Source organism: Vombatus ursinus, unplaced genomic scaffold, assembly GCF_900497805.2.
Source record: "Vombatus ursinus unplaced genomic scaffold, bare-nosed wombat genome assembly UNPS02007284.1, whole genome shotgun sequence".
In the NCBI taxonomy this organism is placed as follows: domain Eukaryota; kingdom Metazoa; phylum Chordata; class Mammalia; order Diprotodontia; family Vombatidae; genus Vombatus; species Vombatus ursinus.
In genome coordinates, this window is record NW_020947062.1 from 5257001 (window position 1) to 5277120 (window position 20120).

At 35.4% G+C, this 20120-nt stretch overlaps 1 protein-coding gene across 2 annotated transcripts in view; it reads right to left on the reverse strand.

The window, feature by feature from the left end:
* The window catches only part of SETD3 (SET domain containing 3, actin histidine methyltransferase), a 120109-nt gene that overhangs the window by 68963 nt on the left and 31026 nt on the right, over positions 1 to 20120 (reverse strand). The window contains exons 2-7 of one of the 2 annotated variants that reach the window (XM_027849177.1): positions 10784 to 10810; positions 10534 to 10643; positions 9325 to 9417; positions 3435 to 3583; positions 1410 to 1482; positions 600 to 856 (exon numbers count right to left, since the gene is read on the reverse strand). In XM_027849177.1, the coding sequence (XP_027704978.1) occupies positions 600 to 856; positions 1410 to 1482; positions 3435 to 3583; positions 9325 to 9417; positions 10534 to 10643; positions 10784 to 10797 (696 nt within the window). In that variant the 5' untranslated portion in view covers positions 10798 to 10810. The remainder of the gene's footprint in view (positions 1 to 599; positions 857 to 1409; positions 1483 to 3434; positions 3584 to 9324; positions 9418 to 10533; positions 10644 to 10783; positions 10811 to 20120) is intronic. The other variant, XM_027849179.1, reaches the window with a different exon arrangement.

Genomic DNA, 20120 nt, shown 5'->3' on the forward strand with positions numbered 1-20120 from the left:
TCCTTTAATGAATTCTCTTGTATCTTTCATATAGTAAGATTCTACTTAAAATAAAATATACTTATCTCATTATATAATTATTTAATTTGGTTACAACAAAATGTTATGGTTTATTAAACTAAATGCCAAATTTCACCAATGACATGTAACAAAAACTTCAAATGAACACCAAAGCCTTTCCACAACCCTGAAAAACAAGAGAAAATCTTTGTGTTTGTGCTTTTAAAAAAGTGATGCAGAATGTATTGACGATTTTTGTTTTTTGCTTTTTTTAGTAAAAAAATTCCATGACATTAAATGTTACCTGTTTACAGTGACTACTGATATGCCATAATATTCCTTTTAAGGGAATATTTTATGATGCTTATGAAATAAATGTAAACAAATGACTATCCTTTTTAAGCTTCTTAAATAATAAATAATTGAATTAAATAAATTAATATTTTAATTATTTTAATTAAATAAATAATTAATTAAATTGAATAAATAAAATAGGAAGTTAATTTTTAACTTCCTTAAAAGATTCCTCTTTATACCACTAACTCTTTCATTCACCCATTTGAACAATTTTGAACTTTTTTGATCAAACAATGACTCACCTGAATAACTTTATAGAAATAAGCATACTGTCGAGCTGTATTTTTATATTGACTGAAGACATCGTGTATAGCCTGTGTTGACTGAAGATGCTGAACTTCATCTTCTTCAAAATAGAGAGGGGTATCATATTCACTGGGCAGGGTCTGTATGTATGGCAGCCAGAAAGAGCTAGGATTTGCTCGTTCACACAGAAGATGAAATGCCAGTGTGATGTTTCCCATAGCTTGAAGGATTCGATCTTGAGAATATAGGGCCCCTGAATTAACCCAGATGTTCACAGTTATAAATTGAATGCATTTCTAAAAAAACTTTTACTAAAATGTATGTGAATTCAATAGAATTGAATGGTTCCAACTAGAATGTTCATTAAAAAGTATTGGAAAACTTAAGATAAACTGAATATTTCTTTTGACACTTTTTTTCATCTGTTGTTGCAAATACTGTATTTTCATTTATATAGGGAACACCGGAGCCCCACTTATGTAGATCTTCAACTCATTTCCAACTTAAAGAGTAGCCTTGAGCACTGAGAGGTTAAGTGATTTGCCTCTGGTCACACAGCTGGTATATATCAGGCAGGAACCCAGGTTGCTTTAACTCCAAGGCTCTCCTAGCACTGTCCCAAGCTGTCTCTCCCTAACACTATTGGTAAAACTTTTACAGAGAACATTATTATGGATTTAAAGAACATTTTATCCTTTAGTAATAATAAATTAGCATGGCCCATAGACACACTCATACAAATTATTTAACATTCCATCATAGGTAGTTTCCTATAATGCATTCAAACAATCCAAAATGGTTCTCACCCAATACTGAATTTTTAGCAGATTCAACAGTCATTAACAATTTTCGCGGAACCCATAAAAATAATTCTTCTGCCTAGGAAAGAAATTTGAAAATTAAGCCACATTATCACAAATAATCTTATGTATATAATTCAGTTTTAGTTGTAAGTCATATATATGTCCATACTTCATAATAACAGCGCCCAGAACTAAATCTCAGCACACATATACAATTTTAAATGGTCAGCAGTGTATCCTCCTATCCCAATACCGACTTAAAAATCATGAATCCAGGGAAAGCAAAAGGTTTTCACACACACACACGTATATGTGGATACGCACATATACACACATATCTATACACACATACATTTGTACATATGAGGATGTACATAGACGCATATTTAACTGTTAAATGCATATAGTATACACATCTGTGCATATGTACTCATGTAAACATACAAACGTGTTCAAAATATCAAGTAACAATAAAAATCACTTTTAATTCAGCTAAAACATTAAGTACTTTCTATGTGCAAAGCACTATGCTAGGCACTGAAGATATAAAGGTAGGATCCAATTCCCTTGTTTTCATTGCGATTACAGTCCAGTTTGAGAAAATCTGGGGAAAGTCAACAACAAGTGTTTCCTCACCTATAAAGTGGAAATAATTTCTACTATCTATACAATTACATGGTAATTGTGAGATTCACATAAATTAATGTACATAATATACTTTATAACTAGAAACTATTAATAATTAGTAAAGGCTATAATAAATGTAAGCTATTATTACTCCTCCTCCTCATCTTACTTTGTTCCTTTGCCTTAAGACACCCATATACTGGTTCTTAGTATGCCTTTAAACACGTATAACTACATGGTTTAAAACATAACTTCAGTGAAGGAAAAGACTATCTTTTATGATTAGGGATTGGCCTAAGGCACAACACTTAAACACTGTTTAATGATAATGTACTATTCTCATGATACTTAAGCACATACTATCTTATATCTTACACAGTTGTCTTGTATTATTTAACTTTTATTTATGTGTCTTTTCTCCCTAGCTAGCTCATATAATCTCTGAGGACAGGAACCATGTGTTATCTAACACCTACCTTCCAGTTACCCTTCACAGGACTTAATGTGGTATACTTAAGTTTCTATTGGGTATCTATGAAGTTGATGCATAGCTTTTTCTGCACCTAGATCCCAGGCAACTGGGATGGCCCATCTGAGACTTTTAGCCAAAACAATTCTTTAGCTAATTAGCTAAGACATATAATTTGGCAGGTTCATAAGCCTTAATCACTGGCCTATTACTACTGTAACTGCACTACTGACTGAAATCAGATGTTATAAAAGTAGAATGAGATCAATAAAGAATTGTTATTGGAGTTGAAAATACTTTCATCCCACCCACAACTTCAACTGGTTAAATGAATGAAGTTAACTATTCTTATCATGTTGCCCACTATTGAAAAAAATGTACACACCTCTAAACTAGACCAATGCCTCATCTCATATTCTTCTTTTTTCTTAGACATTCTAAAAACCTTATCTTGTATTGATGAATTAATTAAAATATAGTTTAAGTATTTACTATGTGCAAGGTACTATATTACAGTGTTTGTTCAGTCTCTCAATATATATTTGTTAAGAGTAATGACATCAGTTGCACACACTGAGAGGTTAGTACTGTTAAAATAGGAAAAAAGCAAAGAACCTGATGGAATTAATATTTTGAACAAAAATCTAACATCTGAAATTCTTTAATAAAAAAATAATTTTTCCTCATTAAAAAAGTTAACTTGAAACCCATCTTATTCCCGATGTTACTGCAATTGGAGTTTTCGTCATAATTTTACAAGTAGTTTTGCAAAAGGGAGAACTGTAAACTAATTTTCCTATTTCTGACATAATCATAACAGATATTATTGCAACTGATATTTTCTCCATCATTTTACAAGTAACTTTGAAAGAAAAGGAATTCTACAGTAACTTTCATATTTCTGGTATATTCATATCAATTTCTAAGCTCACCTTGATCTCTCTTGTTGCTCTCAAACCAAAGCCCTCTTCTTTGAAGTTAACCAGTTCAAAACCATTGGTGGAAGCTCCATTTGCAGCAGCCCATTTTATTAGATCAGGGAAATAATCTTCTCTTTTTCCATCAAAGGTAACTGATAGACCTAATTCACCCACAGTTAAGACAAAGAAATAAGGGAAACTTTTTAGACATGTAAGTATGGTCTTCCTCAGGTAACAAAACTAATTATGGACAAAACTGGAAATAGTTCTAAGTCCTTTTTCTCTCTGCAACAGTCAAAATACTTTCTAATTTGGCTTAGAAACAAGTCCACTGCAACTTCAAGAAACATTTATTAAATACTTATTATGTGAAAAGCACTGAGCTGGGTGCTGGGAGAAATATGAAAATTAACTCTGACATAGTCTCTGCCCTCATGGAGCTTACAACCTAAGAGAAGGAAATAATAACTACTACAGTATAAAATAAAAGTTTGTGAAATTGTCAAGCACTTAGCCTGAGAGAGAAAAAATAAAATTCTGAACTCTCTACCCATTAAAAGACCTTTTTCTGATGGAAGGGGAGTGGGACGAAGAGGAGAGAAAAATTCTCTTAAAAAGAGTACTTGGTACCAAAAAAAAAAAAAAAAAAAAAACTAAACTTTTTTTATATTGCTACTATGCACATACAGAAGACCTTTGTCCCTAAAACTCGAAGTACTGTCTCTCATATTTCTAATTTATTTTATAAAATTCTTTATCATAATTTGTATAGAAAGAAATGGAGAAGCTGAGACGATGAGTCTGTATCAAGGCATCAGTTAGAGCTAGGAAGTGAGCCTTGAAGGGAGGCCAACAACTTCTCACCAGACTCTAACTATAACTAAAAGCTAGATTTAAATAATACACAAAACTACTCCTCCTTAAATAAGTTAAGTTTTTTTTGAGGGAAAATTTACATTTACTTTTCATTTCTTGATCATTACTGAATGACAGACAATTGCTTTGGTGTGTACTGTAGTAAATAATACCTTTTCAATTAAATTTAAACATTACTAAGTACCTACAACAGGGACTAATTCTAAAGCTCTTTGGAGAAATAAAGATAAATAAGACAGAATCCCTGGCCTCAAGAAGTTTTGAATTAACATATTGGGGTTATTTCTTCAACAGGAGCCTCTGGATATATAAAAAATTATTTTATTACTATAATGCAGTCATCAGGAAGCTAATCAAAGATTTGGGAGTTTGTCAACATCTGAATTAGAGGCTTTATATACTTACACAAGCAAATGGGAGAATTAAGGCAATTATCTGAATTATTCAAATGAATGAAAATGTTGTCTTAACCACCTTCATAAACACAAAAATATTTTGTTTCGCGTTATCCATTCTTACATCTCTTGCTACTTCATACTGTTTGCTGTAGGGGAACTCAGAGTGAGAAGAATTGGATTCTCACCCTGCTTCTCCCACTCCATACTAGTGTAACCTTGGAAAATTCACTGAGCTTTCCTGAGCCTCAGTTTCCTCATCTAGAAAAATGGGTATAATATTTATACTACCTACAATACAGAGTTGTAAAATAAAGCATTTTAAGTGCTTAACTTGAAGTCAGGAAAACTTGGGTTCCAATCCCATGTCAGACATTTACTAGCTGTGTGACCCTGGCAAGTCACTTAACCTCTCTGAGTCTCAGGTTTCTTATTTGCAAAATGAAGATAACAATAAGCGAAGCACTTGTCTCACAGGATTGCTGTAATAATGAATAAATGAGATCAAATATGTAAAAGTATTTGCAAACCTTAAGGTAGCATATATAATTGTCAGTTAGCCTATATCATAGATGGGTTATTTAGAAGAGAGTAGTTTATTATTAATGTGGGTTATAATTATTATAAACAAACTCTTTATAAACATGAGCTATGATTTATATTAGCCTTAACATAAAATATTCTTAATAGCTCTTACTGAGGAGCTATCTAGGTTATTCACAAAATATTTATGAATTTTAGAAACAACAATATCTGAGTGCCTACTGCAGAAGTTTAAGTACTGGGGGGCAGCTAGGTGGTGCAGTGGATAGAGCACCGGCCCTAGATTCAGGAGGACTTGAGTTCAAATCCAGACTCGGACACATAACACTTACTAGCTGTGTGACCCTGGGCAAGTCATTTAACCCCACTGCCTGGCTAAAAAACAAACAAACAAACAAACAGAAGTCTAAGTACTGGGAGATGCATATAAACAACTACATTGGTTAGAAATGATCCTTAATATAAAGAACACATTACATAGAAAAACAAATCTAAACAAAAATTATCTTTTAAAATATCTCCTTTCTGGTAGTCAGTTAACAAGCATTTATTAACAGCTTACTATGTGCCAGTCACTGTGATAACTGCTCAAGACATACAGGTAAAAAATAGTCCCTGCCTTCAAGGAGCATACATTCTAATGGAAAAGACAACATGTAAATAACTAGGTACATACAATAGACAGGGTGTCCCAAAAGTCAGCACAGCTTTAAGCTATTACATAGCTAATATTTACATATTTAAGCTTTAACAGATTAAAACTGCACTCAGATTTCTGGGACATCCTGTACTGTATATACAGAGTAGATAAAGGTAATCTGCAACACAAGGCATTAGCAGCTGCAGGGCCCAGGAAAGTCCTCTTGTAGAAGGGGAGAGTCAAGCTGAGTTGTGAAGGAAGCCAGGGAAAACAATAAATAAGGGGCAAAGTATTCCAAGTTTGGGGATCTGACAGTCTTGCCAAAGACATGGAAACATGAGACGAAGTGTCACGTTCAAGGAACCGCTAACAGGTCAGTATGGCTGGAACACAGAATACATGGAAGACATTAAGGTATAAGGATAGAAAGGTACAAAAAGACTGGGTTATGAAGAGCTATAAATGCTAAACAGAGGACTTTATATTTGATCCTAGACACAACTGGGAGCCATGAGAGCTCATTAAGCAGAGGGGTGACATATTCAGACCTACTCTTTAGAAAAATCATCTTGGAAGTTAGAAAGAGAGACACTTGAAACAGTAGTTAGAAGGCTATTGTAATAGTCCAGGTGAGAAGGGACGAGGACCAGAACTAGGCCTGTGGCTTGCATGAGTGGAAAGAATAGTCTATATTCAAGAGATGTTGTGAAGGTAGCAACAAGATTTGACAATGGAATGGATATGTGGGATAAGTCAAATACGATACTGAGAGGTTTCAAGTGGTATAATTGGGAGAACGGTAGTTCTTAACAGCAATAGGGAAGTTCAGGAAGTTTCAAGGGAAAAATTGTGAGTTTTGTTTTGGGCATGTTAAGTTTGAGATGCCTAAGAATCAGTTGGTGATGAGTGATCGGAGATTAGGAGAAAGATTATGGATACAGATCTGGGATTCTTCTGCAGAGATGCTAACTGAACCCACAGGAGCTGATGGTATCACTAAATGAGATAGAGGAGAAAAACCTAGGGCCCAGAACAGAACCCTTGAGGACTAGAGCCATGGTTAATGGCAAGCCACAAATGAAGAGCCAACAAGGAAAACTAATAAGCAATGTTTGGGCAGAAGGAAGAGAACCAGGAGACAACAATGTCACCAAAGTCTAGGAGAGAGTATTCAAGAAGAGGTAAATGAGAATTTTGAATTCTATAGGAGTCAAGGAGGATCAGTACAGAGAAAAAGGCATTAGATTTAGTCTTTTAGGGATTATCTGTGACTCTATGTACCCTCTAAGTTCAGAATTCCCTTATACCTTTTAAAATAAAGTCGCAGCATCTCAGAAGTAGAAGGAACTATGTAAAAGCTATCCAAGAAATCTCCATATTAATATAAAAATTGCTTCTATAATATTTCTTAAAAATGGTCATCCATCTTTTTTAAATATTTTTCCAATTACAAGTAAAAATAATTTTTAACATTCTTTTTTTTAAATTCTGAGTTCCAAATTCTCTCCCTCTCACCACTCCCCCCTCATTTTGAAGGCAAGAAATTTGATACGTTATACATGTGCAGTAATGAAAAACATACATATTTTCATATTAGTCATGTTGTGAAGGAAAACAGACTCCTCTCCTCCTCCTTCCCTCCCCAAAAAAGATCTTCATTTAGATTCCATCAGTTCTTTCTCTGGAGGTAGACAGTATTTTTCATCCCTAGTCTTTCAGAATTGTTTTGGATCACTGTGTTGCTGAGAATTGTTAGGTCATTCACAGTTGATCATCAAACAATATTGATATCACCATGTATAATGTTCTCCTGGTTCTGCTCTCCTCACTTTGCATCAATTCATGTAAGTTCCTCCAGATTTCTCTCAAGATATCCTGCTCTTCATTTTTTATAGTACAATGGTATTCCATCAAAATCATACAAATCCATTCAGCCATTCCTCAATTGATGGACATCCCCTCAATTTCCAATTCTTTGCAGACGCAAAAAGAGCTGCTGTAAATATTTGTTTACACACACGTCCTTTTCCTTTTTTGGGATACATACCTAGTAGAAGTATTGCTGGGTCAAAGACATGCATTGTTTTATAGCCCTTTGGGCATAGTTCCCAAATTGCTCTCCAGAATGGTTGGATCAGTTCACAACTCCACCAATGGTGGTTGCATTAATGTCTTCATTTTCCCACATCCCCTCCAAAATTTGTCATTTTCCTTTTCTGTCATATTAGCCAATCTGACAGGTGTAAAGTGGTACCTTAGGGTTTTTAAAATTTGCATTTATCTAATCAATATTGATTTAGAGCATTTTTTCATAATAATATAGATATTGATTTCTTTGTCTGAAAATTACCCATTCATATCTTCGACCATTTATCAGTTGAGGAATGACCTGTATTCTTATAAATATGATTCAGTTCTCTATATATTTGAGAAATAGAGTTCTCTATATATTTGAGAAATCAGAGAAACTTGCTGTAAAAATTTTTTCAGTTAGGATTACTATGTGTTGCCCTCCATCCTATTTCTTCCTGTTTTATCTCTCTCTCCCTCCTTTTACTCTGTCCCTCCTCAAAAATGTTTTGCTTCACAAAATGACAACTTTCTGTGATCAGATTTTGTTTTTTTCCCCCTCATTTTTCCAGTTTATTTCTAGACTTTTTAAAGTTGGGCTCTGCTCCTGAGGTGGAGATGGCACTATCCCAAGCTTCAGGCTTTTCACGTTGCTGTTTTCAGAGCTAGTTCTGATGATCTACAAGTTTTCAGTTCTTCGAGATGGTATGATGTAGGGAGAGGTGTGGTCACTGCTCTCCCGGCCTATGCTCTGGTCTGTGAGCAACCACAAGCAAGCTAAATAGTGACAAGGGTCACTGTTTTCCTTCAGCCTCATGTTCTAGTATGCTAGTGCTCTTCCTCTCCCTGAGACTGTGACCCAGAACTACATGTGGGCAATGCAACAGAGTCCTGCTCTCAGTGACAGCAAAGGGTCCCCTGCAATCTCCTTCTGACCAATTGTCCAACCCCCTTACCATCAGTGGGCTGGGCTGAGAGCTCTGAAAGCTACTGCTGCTGATTCAGTGACCCTCCAAGGCTTGCTGGGCATGGCCTGTGCTCCACTCTTACCCCAGTGACAAAGACCTTTCTTGCCAGTCTTCTAAATTGTTTCAGGCTAGAAAGTTGTTTCACCTGCTCCTTTTGTTGGTTCTGCCACTCCAGAATTCACTTTGAGGTGTTATTTTACGGTTGTTTCCAAGGCAATTTGGGAGAGCCCAGGCAAATACCTACCTTTACTCTGCCATTTTGGCTTTACCCCATCACACCTATCTTTTTAAATACAGCAAAATAGTCCTCAAAATTTCCATTAATATTTTAGTACAATGTATTCCAACAACCTTAAATAATATGCTGCTATATTATTTCCAGGAGAACACTGTAACATTCTCAACTTTACCTTTTTGCTTTTTTCGGATTTTCTCAACCAGAGCCCGAATCTGCACATATTCTTCCCATTCTTTTCCAGGGCCAGGCGTTGGGCTGCTGCACTCTGAAAATTTAAAAAAAAAAAAAAAAGGCAATAAAAAGTTTCCTACTCTTCATGAAATTCACTTTTTGAAGGAAGAATTTTTTTAAGATATTGTGGTCAAAATAAACAATCTCCCAGGGTATGAAGTGCAGTACTTCTAGAAGTATATTAATTCTGAGGGAAAAGAATACGACAGGTGGTTTTCCCCACAGAGAAGAGTCAGATGTGCATCAGGGCTGGAGGGTTGGTACTGGGGTGTTAATTTTCAGTTTTCTTCTTCTACATGAAGTCCATTCTCTGACCACCTTTCATATGTTAGCCTTTTTTTCTCCCCTCTCTTCATCTATGCCCAAGTCTGTATCTGAACAGGGATAGGGAGTAGACTTGTGATTTCATTGTATAGGGAATTTCAGGGCACAGAAATTCCCCACTCCCAATACAGGTTAGAACCATCACTGTAACTTATAGCCATAAAGAGCTACCTAGAGCAATGAGGGGTTAAGTGACCTGTCCAGGTCACATAGGTAGTATATGCCAGACAGATGACTGGAACCTAGATATTCCTGGTACTGAGGCTGGATGTCTATTCAGTATGTATATTACATTGTCTCTTTTATATCTGAATAACCACCCCAAAATCACAAATATTTCCTTTGTGTTTATTACAAAGCATTATCTATCAAGTTCACATGTAGCTAACTCTCAATTGTTAATTGTTGCTATGTTCCAAAAATTACTTTTCTTAAGTATTAGAAGGCACCGGATCTTCTGAGCAACAAATTTACCTTCCTGATTACATTTTACTTAAGATAATATTAAAATGAATTTGCTCAAACTATGGCACATGCCAAGAGACAGATAAAGGAAGTGGAATATGGGGTGGAAGGAACAGGGAAGCAGGTTGTATACTAGAAATAAAATGGATGGGAAACAAAGTTGGGAATAAGAATTTGTTGTGGGCAAGTCCATAAAATGGATAACACATAAATATTGTAAAGCTGGTCACAGCTACATTTTTTATTACAGTTACTAAAAAAAAAAATCAAACAGTACTTTGCAAGTCAGGATGAAAGCAGTAAAAATTCAAACATCCTACTTAAAGAAAAAGATTTACTGACATTTGGAAAATAAACTTACTCTGCAAGAGCTCACTAATTAGGTTCAGCATTTCTTTTGGTGACACTGTTGCTGTAGCGCCAGTGCCCGATTTCTGAGTTTTCACTCGGCTCTTCTTACCCATCTTCTGACTAGTGGGATGAGAGGGAGAAAAATACAAAAAGTAATAAATTATTATCAGTTACCATGAAACAAAATCAAATAATATAAATATGAAGTAGCAATGTCTTACTCTTAGACTTTAAGAGGACATTAATAGTTATTTCCTTACCAAGAAGTTGCCATATCCTGAAGTTTCCTTCCAGAAAAAAGTGTGCAGCAAATGTTAGTATTTTGGATCTCAATGAAAGAAAGACTGCTTTGCACTCTCTGGAAGAAAAGCTCATTACTTTTTCACTTATAAAAACTACAGTTAAAGTAAGTTTTATTTAAGAATTTTAAAAAAATTAACAAATAAAATTCATACAGGCTACATTTAATAAGTCAGTAGCTATAAAGTATACACAAAAGAGCTGTAACTATAAACTGGTGACCTGAGCAAGCAGAAAGAAACATTTTCTCAGATCAAGTTTTGAAGATAAATTCAGTTTCAGGGAAAAGTCACACCTGGAGTCCTATACAAGAAGGAGGGGGAACTGAGACAGCCATGGAGGCGAAAGACAGAGATGTTGAGACCCACAGTAAGGCTGCTTGGCCAGAGTTGGAACTAGAATTGAGGGAAGAAGAGGCAGGGACATAGGCCATCTGCTAGCTTCCTTTTTAATTATCTGTGTAAGTGAGGGGCTAAGAACAGTCTCCACATTGCTGAAGTAGTGTAAGTACTCCGGCTCTTGCAAAATATCAGTGGCCTGGGACAATGCCCTGATCATATTACTCTAGTTATAGCTCTGGTTCCCACGTAGTCAAACTGGCCACATGAGCAAAGAAATATTTTCTTTCCCCTACCTCACTTTAAAAGGGTTATCCCATAGGATCATGTGATTTAGACCTACAAGAGATATTAGATATCATCTAGTATAAAAAAATGAATATGAGGCTAGATTCAAAAAGTAGGCAGTAGAGACTGACTAGGGTTGAGATTTCATAAGGTGGAAACAGGGAAATATGAAGAACAAGAGAGATGAGATCTAGGCTGGATTTGAAGATAAGTCAAAGCTCTAATTGAGTTGGGGTACTGGGAAAATAAGAAAGATTGTGAGTTTGAGAATCAGGAGGAGGACCAATAGAAGGAACAGTAGATTTGAGAAAGAGGGAAAATTGAAAAGTAAAGGGGAGTAGTTCAGAGTGATGAAGGAACAGTGTGGGAAGATGACTAGATCTGGTATCAGAGTACCTAAGTACTAATCCTGGCTTTCCTTCTTACCACCTGTGTGACCTTGGAAGAAGTCCCTTTAACGTTGCTGTATATCCTCATCTGGAAAATAAGAAGTTTGGACTAGATAATTTCTAAGCTCTCTTCTATCTCCAAAATCACGATCTTATGATCTCCTTCACTTTACAGACCTTTGGAAGGTGGTCTTTGTATGGAAGACAACTTGAAAAAGGGAGTAAATGAAAGCAAGCAGACCACTTAGGAGGGTTAAATCTTAGAGAAGATAAGGATTGGTAGAAAGCCTCAGCAGGATTAAAACTGAGAAAGTACATTCCTTTGAAATCAAAATGAGTAAATATAAACACATACATTAGGCTAGCTAGCAAACAATTATCAAGAACATACAAACTACTTCCTAAGGTTCCACACAACCACTTGGTAACTTAAAAAAAAAAAAAAAGTAAAACATGCCCCATGGCCACCATTCCCCTATAACTAGTATCTCTCAAGCAAGCTCCTATATTTTTTTTCACTTTTGTATTGCTATCCCAGTCACTTAGAAGTGTGTGGAACATAGTAAGTACTTAATAAATGCTTCTTCATTCATTATTCATTCATTAAAAACACTCACACACACACAAAACCATCCCCAAACCCCAACATTTATTCTTCCATTGACAAAAAATATATAAAATCTAGAGGGAAAAGCTATGTTTAGAGAGGAAATCATCTAGAATTTTTCCCCCGTTCTTATTTGGACCCACTTCCTATCTACCAGTCACATTTCTGTGAAGAACTACTGAATCTGACATTAAAAAAAACCCCAAACCCTCAAACTACAGGAAAGTCTGGTCTAAGGAGTACAGCCACATTCCCAAGTACAGCAGATCAACTAGCTTAGCAAAAAGCTGTGTATCAAAACATTGTCAATGACAGGTTTAACAGATATTCTCCCTTTAGCCCTGTTGGCAAGATGTTCTGCTGTGCAAGGCTCTAAACAAATAAAGAACATTACTTTAATGGTAAGCTATAAAAATAAAAATAAAAATAAAAATAAATCCCCTTCACTTAATAGTTCTGAGGGGGCAAAAATCATGCCCCTGATATTATTTTATACTTACACTATAAATACAATACATCAACTACTACAAAATAGGCTCTACCTATTTGCACATTTGTACATTGTTAAATCGTACATGATTTAGTATAAACTGTCTTTAATCAAAGAACTTTGTGAATTAACTTATAGAACCACTTGATTCTATCCAATCCAAAACTATAGACCTTTAAAGACATGGGAAAAGAGACTGGGAGGAACCAGTAAAATGTAACAGCTGAGAAGCAAACTTCTGCTAAAAATCTGCTAAAGACTCCTCTAAATTTGAGCATTAAATTTACTATGCACTTAGACACACCCTTTATGGCTCTTCTATGGTTCAGCTTGTGTCATCTCTCACATGGGGCATTCCTGATCACTCCACCCCACTTTCTGCCCAACAAAATTACTTTGTGTTTGCTTATGTATTTACATAGAAGTCAACTGGGAAATATTATGGAGGTAGAAATGGATATATGGGGTAAAAAGCAAGGAGTTGAGGATAACAATGAGGTTACAAATCCAGGTAACTGGAAAGAAAATGGTACCTTCAATAGAAATAGGAAAATTTGAAACAGGGGTGGTTTTTGGAAAAAATAGGAGTGGTGTTTTGGACATAATAAGTTTGAGATGTCTCAAAAAAATACAGTTGGAAATGTCTAATAGGAAGTTGTGACAATACTGGAGCTTAGAAGAGAGAATATGACTGTATAGACAGATCATTGAATGATCCAAATAGAGATAAAGGACTGATGATATAAGTCACTGAGGGAGCAGCTATACTTTCTAGAGAACAGAAAAGAAGGGAACCTAGGATGAAGTCTTGGGAAATACCCACAGTTTGGCATAAATGGGTAACAAACCAGCAAAGAAGACAGAGTAGGAATGGCTAGACAGGTGGAGGACAACCAGGAGAGAAAAGTGACATGAAAATCCACAGAGGACAGAATATACAGGAAGAGAGTCAACAGTATTAAATGCAGAAGATGGGTCAAGAAGAATGAGAACAAAGAAAAACCATCAGATCTGGCAATTAATCTCCATACCCAACCTGCTGCCACATTTCGTCAATTCAATTAAACAAATTATTAAACATATATTAGGCATAAGGTACTATGCTAAGTAGTGAGGATACAAAAGGCAAAAAAAACAAGACAATCTCTGCCCTAAAGAAGCTTACATTCTATTGTGGAGAAGGGAGGTGTAATATGTATGCAAATAAATGTAGTACAAATAAACTAAGGAGGAAGAGGGCACTAACAAATAAGGGCATCAAGAAAGGCTTCTCAGAGGAGTTAACCCTTGGTAATGTGATCAAAGATTTAGAGAGTTAGAAGGATCTTTGTGGTTCTAAGTTGGGTCTTAAAGGAACATAAGGATTCTGAGTATTAGAAATGTTTCTGTGAAATGACAGAATAAGGTAAAATACTGAGTTCAGGAAATAGCTAGCTACAAATTGGCTGGAACATAGAATCTGAGAAGGGCAATACCATGGCATAAGGTTGAAAGGATAGATGGAAGTCAGACAATGCAGGGACTTAAAGTCAGACTAAGGAAATTGTATTTTACTCTAAAGGCAATAGGGAACCACTGAAGGTTTTTAAGTAGAGGAATGACATGGTGAATTAGGAAGATTACTTTGGAGGTTACATAGACGATGAGACAGGAAAAGTGGAAAAACTAATTGGAAGGCTACCACAATAATCCAGAGGAGATGAGAGCCCTAAGTAGGGTGGTGACTGTGAGTAGAAGAAAAGAGATGGATGAAATACAAAAGCAGCCTCAACAAGACTTGTCAATTCTATATTATCATTATCATCCATTCTTTCTTCAGATATTCAGCTATTCTCATGTGAGACTATTTTAACACTCTCTTTATTGTTGGTCTTTTTGCTTCCAGTCTATTACTATAATATGCTGGTCTGCCTGCCACAAGTCTCTCCCTACTCCAGTCCATCCTTTACTCAGACATCAATGCAGGCACAACCATGTCACCCCCATAGTCAATAAACTCTAGTGGTTCCCTATCATATCCAGGATCAAATATGAAATCCTGTTTGGTGTTCAAAGCTCTTTATAACCCTCTTGCCTTTCAGTCTTCTGAAACTTGATTCCCAGCCACACACTCTTCAATCCAATGACACTGGCCTCTTGGTTGTTCCACAAACAAGATACTCTATCTCTCTCCAATTTGGGCATTTTCTCTAGCTGTCCCCTGAAATACTCTCTTTCCTCAACTCTGCCTCTGGAATTGTTTCCTTATTCATAAAATGGAGATAATAAATAATACCTAACATTCACTATATTATAAAAACTGCTAGGAAAACTGGAAAACATTCTCCCAAAAATCAGGTTTAGACAAAGATATGATTCCATATGACATAATAAGTTTTAAATGGATATAGCCCTACATATATAGAGGAACAAGGAAGAAAATACCTTTTATAACCATGGATAGGGGAAGAATTCATGGCCAGACAAAGGACAGAGAAAATAAGAGAAGGTAAAATGTACAATTTTGATTGCATAAAATTGAAAAGCTCTTGCCAAACAAATTCAAGGCAGCTAAAATTAGATGACAAAGTTATGTGGGAAAAAAATCTTTGCAGCAAATATCTCTGATAAAGATCTCATATCCAAACTATATATGTAACTGATTCAAATATATATTATACATATATAGTATAATATTATATTTTACTTACATATGTATGTATCTATGTATGACAGCCATTCTCTGTTAAATAATGAAAGAATATATACTGGCAATTCTCAAAGTAAGAAATCTAGTCTATCAATAGCCATATGAAAAAATTCTTCAAATCACTAATGATTAGAGAAAATGCAAATACATACAACTCTGGGGTTTCTCCTCATACTCTTCAGATTGACAAAGTTGACAAAAAAAAAATGATAAATGCTGGAAGGAAAGTGGGCACATCAAAATGTATTGTTAGTGGAGTTCTGAACTGGTTCAACCATTCTGGAAAGCAATGTGAAAATGTGCTTCAAATGTCCCTAAACTATATACATATATAGTCCCTAAAATATATATAGCCTTTGACCCAGCACTACCACTACTTTGACCCAGAACTATCAAAGACATCAACAGATAAATTAACCAAAATATTTACAGCAGCTCTTTTTGTTGTAGCAAAGTTCTGGAGACAAAGAAGGTGTCCATTGATTTGGCAGAGGTTGAATAAATTATATGAAAGCTATGGAATACTACTGTGCTGAAAAATGAACAAAAAGAGTTGCTTTCAGAGAAAGCTGGGAAGTCTCACATGAAATGATGCAGAGTACAGTGAGCAGAAGGAGAACAATTTACACAGCAATAACACTGTGAAGATAAACAACTTTGATCTTCTAGAAGTGAATGTTGAAAACCAAAAATAAATAAATATATGTGCGCATGTGTGTGTGTTTGTTTGTATGTATGTACATATGTATAAACTCTGAAAGACTCAGGAACCCAGTCCAATGCAATGACCAACTGCGGTAGAAGGATAAAGCATACTACCCATCTCCTGAGAGAGGAGACTGGACTTCAAGATATAGAATCAGACATACATTTCTAGATATGGCAAATGCATCCATTTTTTTTTTTTGCTTGACTATGTTTATTTGTTACAAGGAATGTGTTTTTCTTTTTTGTATTAGGAATTTGGAGGACAGAAGGGAACTATAACAGTGCTGCCAGAGAAAGAAGGAAAGAAGAAAGGAAGGAAGAAGGAAAGAAGGAAAAAAAGGAGCCATTGAAACAGTTTTTAAATGTGCAAAAAAAAGTATTAAAGGACAATCAAGTTAATTTTCAAAGTAACATGCTGAACTTTAAGTTTTTAAAAAAATCAAGTTTATATAATCAAAATTCAGTTTTGCCTATAATACTTACTTGCTGTTCTGCTTTACATATGGAAATGTTCATTTATTTTGCTGTTTGTAAAGTTTAGAATAAAAACAAAAAATTTTTTAATAACACTTGCACAACCTACCTCATATAGTATTGTGGGAAAAGCACTTTGTAAACCTTATAGTGCTATAAAAATGTAAGTTATTTGTAAAATGGGAATTGATACAATACCTATCTTCCAAGTTTTATAAGAAAATTGATAGGTGCTATAGTAAATGTATTATCATTATTACTATTACAGTTGTGGTTATTTTCATTCACTCAGATCTTGCTAAGATAGCAGCTGTGTCTGAAATGCCATTGGAAATGGCTAGCGAGTATTCTTACTGATACCTTCTGGACTTTGTATTGACCCAGTTACCCTGGCCAGTGCATTGTTCTTGGGTATAAACTGCCTTTCCTAGGATGGAACTACCATCTGAGTTTTAGAAAAAAGCGGTCCTATACTTCTTGCTTTCCACTGGGGCCATTTAAAAAAAATTTCCTAATTGGAACACTAATGCATTGCTGGTGGAGTTGTGAAATAATCCAACCATTCTGGAGAGCAATTGGAACTATGCCCAAAGGGCTATAAAAGTGTGCATACCCTTTGACCCAGCAATAGCACTTTCAGGGCTGCATCCCAAAGAGATCATAAAAATGGGAAAAGGACCCACATGTACAAAAATATTTATAACAGCTCTTTCTATGGTAGCCAAGAATTGGAAATTGAGGGGACGCCCATCAATTGGGGAATGGCTGAACAAGCTATGGTACATGAATGTAATGAAATACTATTGTGCTAGAAGAAATGATGAGCAGGTGGACTTCAGAAAAACCTGGAAAGACTTGCATGGCCTAATGCTGAGTAAAGTGGGCAGAACCAGGAGAACGTTGTACACAGTAAAAGCCATGTTGTGTGACGACTAACTTTGATAGACTTAGCCTTTCTCAGCAATGCAAGGATCTAAAATATCTACAAAAGTCTCATGATCCAAGGAAAGAACTATGGTATTTGAATGCAGATCAGAACATACTTTTTGCTATTTTTTTCTTCTGTTTTGTTTTGTCCTTCTTGGGGTTCCTCCTATTGGTTCTAATTCTTCTTTACAACATGACTAATGTGAAAATATGTTTAATAGGAATGTATATGTATAGCCTATATCAGATTGCACACTGTTTTAGGGAGGAAGGGGATGAGAGAGGGTGAGAAAAACTTAAAACTCAAAAGCTTATGGAAATGACTGTTGATAAATCAAAATAAATTAATAAAAATTTTTTAAAAAGTTTCCTGTTCCAATACCAACTATAAGATTGGGAGTTGGGAGAATGATGTCAAAATAGCCATTGAGGATTTAGTCCTGGGCCATACCAGTGTCCCAGATCTGCCACTAGATGCATGCCCACTTTAAGGATAATCTCTTCCCTTTTCTATGCCTCATTTTTTTAAAATCAGTTTTGAGGAATAAAGGAAAAAAGCACTGGACTTGGGAATCAGAAGACACAGGTTCAAATTCTAGCCCCTCTGAGGCTATTTCCTATTAAAATGGAGGTGATAATACTTGTACTACCTGACTTCCAGGGTTATGAGGATTTTTTATGCTGTAGAGGGGATTTTTAAATCAGGCTTGAGGGGTGGGGGCAAAGGGGAGTTGATTAATCTCTAATGCCTCTTCCAACTCTGAAATTCTGTAAATGTATATAAAACACTTTTGTGACTATGAAGCACTATAGAAATATAAGTTGCTATTCTGATTACAAAATTACAACAGAAATGAAAGCACAGGGAGGCAACAAAGTATAATGGGGGGAAAAATAGCCATAGAGTTGAGTTGAAATACTGGATACATGATTTTGGAAAGGTCCTTTGATCTCTCTGAGCTTCAGTGTCTGTAAAATGCTGAAAATTCTTGTTTAATTACTATTTATGTTTATCATGGGGGAAAAAATGCAAATCCCAAAGCACAGCAGTAACCAAATGTAAAGCATGCACATATAAATGTAAGGAGCTGTGATAAATTATTAAAACCTTCGATGATTCACTAATGACGGATAAAACTCAAATTCCCTAGCCTGGCATTTAAGGTGCTTCACATTCTGGTTCCATCCTACCTTTCCAGTTTTAATTCATATGATTCCTTTTAATACACTCTACGTAACAGCCAAACTAGACCACTAGTTGTTACCTAATGCTCATGGCCTTCAACACAGATGGATCTTAAATGTCTTAAACTATTATTATCAATAATTCTGATGGTGAGGCAGTACTTTAAAAAATTAAAAACAAGTGTCACTAGTGGTCATGATTTACCAGACAGCTTACAGACTGGATCTAGATTTCCCACCCCAGAAATGACCTAAAATTACGTGGGATCTGGAAAATGTCATACTAGAAGTCTTCCAGCAGAGTTCAGCCTCTGGTACCCCTGAAACCAAGGAAAGACTCTTTTCCTTAGAATTCCATTCCCAGTACTAAATTCTTATTTCCTATTCTCCCCTACTGCCATCCAAGCCCACCCCCTTCAACCTTACTCCCCCTAATACTTGGCACTTAATCTCTTACTACAGAGACAAGTGACAAATAAAACACTTAAATTGAGCTGTTAGAGGCTTAGAAAAAAATCCTTACAAGTATTTTTAAAGTGCTATTTCTTCCATGGTCTCTATCTTTTTATGTTAATCAACTGCATGTTTATACTTTTATTATAAACCTTAAACACTTTTAAACTCAGGGTCATAAATAGAATTGAATTTTGAGAAATATGCCACATACACTACACAAATTTTCAGACAGCAACTGATTCACGGGTTTTGAGGTTTCTGTGGGGGAGGCATTTTTTTTTTTTAAATTCTGTATACAGGGGTACAGAGCTACAGAGATAGAGAAAGAAAAAGGTGGGGAGGGAGATGGAGAGAGAGAGAGGAAGGGGAAAAGGGAACAGGAGAGGGAGAGAGAAACAGAGAAAGACAAATAGACAAAGAGAGAATTTCCAGACACATGGCAGAACACAAAAGGTTCTAGCTGAAACAATGAATGTCTATTTCATACTACCTTTTTAAAAAAAGTATATAATAAATTTTACACATTACTTTCAAAATCTGTACTGCTTGTCTATGCTTCCTTATGAATTTCCTTCTGCCCTCTTCATTTTAAAATAAAAAAATGTTTTAAAATGGCCCTTTTTATTTTTTTTCCATCTCTTTTTCTACCTCCTTCTCTCCACAGTTGATATTCCCAAGTAAAAACAGAAAGGAGCAAAATGAATCTACATAGTGACTATGTACGAAAATATATGTCTTTCTGTATC